The sequence below is a fragment of the Vicia villosa genome, linkage group LG7, assembly GCF_029867415.1.
Source record: "Vicia villosa cultivar HV-30 ecotype Madison, WI linkage group LG7, Vvil1.0, whole genome shotgun sequence".
NCBI classification, from domain to species: Eukaryota; Viridiplantae; Streptophyta; class Magnoliopsida; order Fabales; family Fabaceae; genus Vicia; species Vicia villosa.
Genome location: NC_081186.1, coordinates 111,585,739 through 111,592,240, shown reverse-complemented (window position 1 = coordinate 111,592,240; position 6,502 = coordinate 111,585,739). Strand labels below are relative to the sequence as shown.

At 33.9% G+C, this 6,502-nt stretch overlaps 1 protein-coding gene and 1 long non-coding RNA gene across 2 annotated transcripts; one reads left to right on the top strand and one right to left on the bottom strand.

Moving 5' to 3' along the window:
• On the top strand, positions 1 to 1,229 carry LOC131618283 (uncharacterized). Its single transcript, XR_009288784.1, has 2 exons — positions 1 to 270; positions 692 to 1,229. It is a non-coding gene; the product is annotated as an uncharacterized LOC131618283 (long non-coding RNA).
• A 3,273-nt stretch (positions 1,230 to 4,502) lies between these two features.
• Positions 4,503 to 6,212, bottom strand: LOC131618282 (UDP-glycosyltransferase 72B1-like). Its single transcript, XM_058889540.1, has one exon. It carries the CDS (start codon positions 6,096 to 6,098, stop codon positions 4,683 to 4,685), a length of 1,416 nt encoding a protein of 471 aa, XP_058745523.1. The 5' UTR covers positions 6,099 to 6,212; the 3' UTR covers positions 4,503 to 4,682.
• Between the last annotated feature and the right edge of the window lie 290 nt (positions 6,213 to 6,502).

Genomic DNA, 6,502 nt, shown 5'->3' with positions numbered 1-6,502 from the left:
TGTTAAAAAGAAAATTATCGTGTATTACCGGAACCCAAAAATATTACTAACCCTTTTTTTATATTAATAAAAATAGGCACAGCTTAATAAAGGAGTGCGGGAAAGAATGCGATTCACGCATTTGACGGCGCGGGAAATAAATGCGTGAATCGCGGCGGCCACACCATTTACCCAATCTCATCTCTTCCTGGCATCGCCGCCCCATCTCCGGCGGCTCATCTCCCTTTATCCACCGTTTCCGGAACGTAATCGACACCTTCAGCCATCTCCGTAAGAATCTCCGACGACTTTGCATGACTCTTTCATTTTACTATCTATTTTCTTGCATTCCAGAACGATTCGTGACTGCATTGAACTATGATAGCTTCGAAGCTATGATTTTGGATCTTGAATTTGGTACAGATATTGTTAATTTAGCATTTTCAAGTTGGTTGATGGATGGATTTTTATTGATTTCAAGAACCCTAGTTTATTCCATGTTTGAAATTCCTCTGTTTCCCCCAAATTTATCAAGAACCCTAATTCCCGTTATGTTCAAATCATGCAATTGAGACGTTAAATCTTTAATCGAATGTGAATATTACTAATTGAGCATGTTAAATTCAATGTGTTTTCCTCAATTTTCAATTTTTTTTTTTCGGTTCAAGAAACTTGAATTGAATATGATTTTGTTAAACTATATTTACTATAGGATAGGAGGCTGAAAAGTTTGTGCTGATTTTGTTAACCTTACTTGAAGTAAAGACCAAGAGAAATACCAAGGTGATAGAAGGTTTGCGCGTTGAAGAAGTTAGGGAACATTATGGTTTCCAATCGCGTGTTAGCGTGTAGCTTACTGGTTTATTTGGTAGTGGCAATGCTGTTTGATGTTACTGGCTGGAAGAGTTTGTTTTTGCAGCTCATTTTAATGTGCTATGTGTGTTTTGGGTTTAACCCTAATAACCGCATTAAGTTGAAAGTTGGATTCTCTTTTGGAATGAAAAAGGACGCGAATGGAGAAGGAGATAGAGATGATGACCATGGTAGAGCAGCTGGTGCACACGAGCGGGTTGATTGAGTTCTTGATCATTGCTACTGATGTTTTGATTCTTTTTGGGATGGGGATTATCTTGGATTAGGTTTGGGGATTGTTTTGAATTTGATTCTTATGATGTACAGTCTATAAGGGGAAGCACTTGTGGGTGCTACTAAACTCCTTTAAACACATATGTTAGAAATCGTTTGATGAATGATTACAGATTTTCACTAGTTTCAAAATTTCTTCACGAGTGAATCTATTTTACATTTTGATTATTTTGTGTGTGAAGTTTTGTTATAAATTTGAGAAATGTCTGCTGGAAGCGTAGTTATGTTTTAGCAATGTAGTTATGTTAAACATTTTAAATTTCTTAGTTATGTTTCTCTTCATGTAGCCTCCTTTTTCTTTCCTTTTCTTCTCACTGTTGTTGGAACCCAGTGCTTGAGAGTGTTGTGAATGGGGTTCCATTGGCTGTATGACCACTTTATACAGTGGAAAAGATAAATCCTGTTTTGGTTAGTGAAGAGGTTAATGTAGATATGAGACATAAGGTTGGTGAGAATGGGTTGATTGAAAGGCACGGCAAGAAATTGCAAATGCTGTGAAAATGTTGATGGAAGGCGAGGAGGGGAAGAACATTGTAAAATGATAGATATAAATGAGGCACGTTCCATAGGCAGCTTCCATGTCTCTAAAAGAAAACGGACCTCTACTAGGCAAATATGTGAGTTGGCTCTCAAGTTGAAAGAGAAGGAAACTATGAGTCCTTTTTAGATAAATAATTTTTTTAGTACAAATACTTATTAAAATAAACGCTTATGGATAAATTTGAATAAGCATGCATAAATTATTTTTATAACAAAAAATAAAGTAAATTTAAATAATTTTTTGTATATGTTATAAATTGTTTTTATAAACTATTTTAATAAACTTATATAAATAATCTAAAAAATATAATTCAAAATTGACATAAGCTTTTTTTGGAAAATCCTTTCAACAGTGTTACAATTTTTTTGTCAACAGATGATTTTAAATAAGCTAATTCTAACATCATGTATATCACATTTTCTTCTTTTTTAATTTTTTAATCTTTTTTACAAAATCAAAAAATTAAAAAGGAGAAAAGGTGATATAGGATCTATTAGAATTAACTTAATTGAAATTATCTACTGACAAAATGTTGTATTATCTAAGGGAAAGTTTTATTATACTACATTAAAACCTGTGATTTTGTATGGGAGAAATTGTTGGATGGTTAATAAAATAATTATAGCAGAGATGAAGATATTGGGTGAATGTATGGTAAGACTCGATAGGATAGAGTCACTAGGAGTCTTTTTCCCTCGCAAGGCTTTAGATTTAGCTTGCTTAAGCCTAACGTCAATGAGGATTTTTAGGTACATTAGATTGCATGAACTCCCGTCATCAGTGAGGATCCCCAACATAGAGTGATTTGCAATGGTAGCAACTAAACTAGCTAAAGTGTCGTGTTAGGAATTTCATCTACCTTCTTGTAGTCTTAAAACCCTAAAACCGGTCTGTTTTCTTCTCACACCTCGATTTGTGTAATAATTCGAGAGTTCAACAGATCCTAACTTTTTGTAGTCTTAAAACCCTAAAACTAGTCTGTCTTCCTCTCACACCTCGATTTGTGTAATAATTTGAGAATTCAATATAGTTCTTCATCGATCGTATCTATGACTTGTAATTATGAAATGGATGGTTTTAACATGCTTTTAAAAACGAGATATGCAATTACTCTTCCATCTTAGTGTGACTGTTGTAAAGATCGAGGCTTTGAAATAAAAGAAATTTAATTGTGAAAAGTCATAGAAATTAAATACATATAAAAAAATAATTATAGCCAACAAAAAATAAAGTAACAAAGTAACAAAGGCATGAAAAAGAAATAGAGGTGGAAAATGAAGAAGTTGATAGAGATGATGTGTATATTATCTGTAACGATCATCAAGACGACATATGGAAAAAATAACATGTAAGGCTCTGTTTGGTAAGACATGTTTTCGAGTTTATAGCTTATGTCTCATGTCTTATAAGCTCATATGATAATTTAGACCCGTTTGGTAACGGTCTTTTCATCATGAGCTTATAGCTTATTTTACTAGCTTATAGCTTATTTTCCAGACGCTATTTCAAATAGCGTTTTAGCTTATGTCTTATAGCTTATTACTTTTTCTTCCTTTTTTATCCTTATTATTTCAATTAAAATCCATTTTTAACCCTTATAATTTATTTTAATTTAAAATAAAATAATTATATATTAAATATCTTTTATGTCATTTTACATTTATAAGTTAATTGAACCGCTAATTTTACCAAACACTTCAATGAGCTTATAAGCTATCAGTCTCAACCATCCGCTATAAGCTATAAGTCATCAGTCATCAGCCATCAGTCATAAGCTATAAGCTATCAGCTAGCTTATCAGTCAACCGCTATTTTTATCAAACAGACCCTAAGTATTTTTTATTTATAATTTATTGTAAGTTATAACTGTTAAGGTTATTTACTAACTAGTATTATTATTTGAGAATTATAAGTGTTTAAAATCAAGACACCAAAATAATATTATTTAATGTAATAATGTGTAAATTGTAGGTTGTTTTGTGCCATTTTGGCTTTGATGTAATATATAATTTTTTATTCTTAGTAGAATTTTATCTTTGATGTAATATAATTTTTGGTCTAATACGATTCACAAATAAGTGAATTGTCATTTCTGGTATGATACGATTTAGAAAAATTCAGATTAAAAAATTAGAAATTCTATAAAATAAAATATATATTAAAAAAATAAATAATTTCACAATGGTTGTTTAATGCAATCGTAGTTATAGTTAGCGCACTTTTTAGTTTACTATATCGGACATTAGACTGTGATTGTAAACTACACACATACAATCACAATCTACCTTACAGCGATTGGTTAAATGTAATGATATATATATCCCTTTATCAACCATTGTGATATGTGTTTTTCACGTTAATGATAGGAAAAAGCTTTTTGTCTGAGAGTTTGAATTAATGAGTACTCTCTTCTCAACTATTCTAGGCACTACTCCATCTCATCTATTGGGATACATTCAAGAGTCGCTCACATTTGGTGCCGCATCCACTAAAAACGGTTCTTACGGTCATTTTATAAAAGCGTGACTCTTCGTCAGCTCAAGATATGATACATTACATATTTATAAATTTTATCTCATTGATTTTACTAACTTGAACGATGAAATGTTAAGATACAAATACACCCCTTCTTAGTTAATAAAAAATTCATCGTTGTGTCGAAAACCTTCTCCTATGGTCATCCCCACACCTACTTCTCATTGTCTATTCAGCACCACTATAATAAGCAAGACTAAAACATTCTTCATTTAATAATAAAAATATTCACTAAAGTAAATCAAATAAAAAAATTATAACTAAAATAAATAAAGTACCAAATGTAAGAAAAAGACAGAAATAGAAAAATGAATAAAAGGCGCAAAAAAAAATTTGTTTTATTTGAATTTTTGTTATTGACGTAATATAAACATTTACATAAAGGAGAAGAGAAAAATATAATGATCTAGATTTAAACAAACCATAATCATAGTCAAATAACTAATTATATACAACAAAGAGAGTGAAGTGAGAGGGAACTTCAATTTGGCATTGTTACACCTTTCCATTTGAGAGCCAATTCACATATTCCTTTTGTTGAAGCCCCATTTTCCTTTAGAGCATTAGCAGCAGCCTCTTTGAGATCCATTATTTTGCTACGAAGTTTCTTCCCTTCCTCACTTTCCATCAACCTCATCACAACACTTGCAATTTCCTCCCTTTCAATCAACCCATCCTCACCAATATTTACTCTAATAGCAACTTTAATCTCTTCACTAACCAAAGCAGCATTCATCTTTTGCTCCGCATAGAGTGGCCATGCAATCAAAGGCACACCATTCACCACACTCTCAAGAATTGAGTTCCAACCACAATGACTCACAAACCCTCCAATTGAGACATGGCTCAAAATTTGAGCTTGTGGAGCCCAATATGGAACCACTAATCCTCTCCCTTTAGTCCTCTCCATAAAACCATTAGGTAAAAACACAAACGGGTCAACATTACTACTAGCAATAAAATTTGAATCATTTTCAACTTTATCCTTAGGACATCTCAAAACCCACAAGAATCTTTGTTCACTCATTTCCAAACCATAAGCAAGTTCATCCGTTTGAGTACTAGTATGTGTTCCCCCACTCCCAAAACAAACAAATACAACACTTCTACATGGCTGCTCATCCAACCATTTAAAACCAACTTCAAATTCAGATTCATTATTAATAGTGTCTTGATTCACCAACGGTCCAACCGGATAAACCACCGGTTCACTCTTTTGTAAAAACATGAAAGCCTCCGGTTCAAGCTCAAAGAAGCTATTCTCTATTATTCCGTAAGCCATCCTGTATCTTTTCATCTGGTGGAGGAGACATTTGTAGGCTTCACCAGTTCGATCCAGAGCCGAGTCTGGAAAGTCTTTTACCTGAACCGCAAAACATCCAGGAATGTTTAGCGGTTCAGAGATATCCCTAAACTCAGACTGAATCGTTTGGTCGAGTTGGGGAAGATAAAATCCAAAAGACAAGTTATTAGCTGCGGTAGGGAAGAAGATATATGAAGGGATATCGAGTTCGGCAGCTAGGTCAAAGACGTCGGTACCAAAGAGATCGACGACTAAGGCGGAGAGACGGTGGGAGGTGATGAGAGATAGTAGGGTTTGATGGAGAGAAGGGAGAGAGCGGAGGATGGTGAGTGTCATGAGTGGGTCAAGTTTGGTGTTTGGTGGGAGGTCGGAGAGGGTGACTGGTGGGAGAAAGATGTGGGAAATGGCAGGTGGAAGGGAGGAGAGTAAGGTGGTTTGAGCCTTGGAGGGTGGAGCGTCGGAGGGGATGATGAAAGTGACGGGGAGGTTATGGTGGTTAGTGAGTCGCTTGGCGAATTCAATCATCGGAATGAGATGTCCCATTCCTGGACTTGAAACCATGACTACTAAAGGTGGTAGTAGTTCTTGTTCCATTGAAGATTAGAGATGATGATAAAGGTAGTGAAGGGTGCATGTATATTTATGGTTACCTCGTCTATGGTTTTTACCTATTTGTCACATGCATTGCTAAAATTTTACCTATAAGTATATGGAATATAATTAAGAATCTGGAGCGAAAGGAAACAAATCAAGTATTAAATTGGTATTTGGTATATGAATATGACTAGGGAAAGCATAAAATCCAGCATAAATGCACTATGACTAGGAAACCACGTAACCCACTTTACATGCATTGTGGTACTATGATTTATTTAGACAACCGAATTTTCTTAACTTATTCACAACCGAATCAAATAAAAAAAGGTGTACCTTCTCTACCCATCACAAAAAATTGGGTAGTGTATATTCAACAAATCACAAAATTCCATTTCATTTTA

Bases quoted from the DNA above. Each gene is read 5' to 3' on its own strand.
- LOC131618282 (XM_058889540.1), bottom strand. From the start codon at position 6,098: ATGGAACAAGAACTACTACCACCTTTAGTAGTCATGGTTTCAAGTCCA.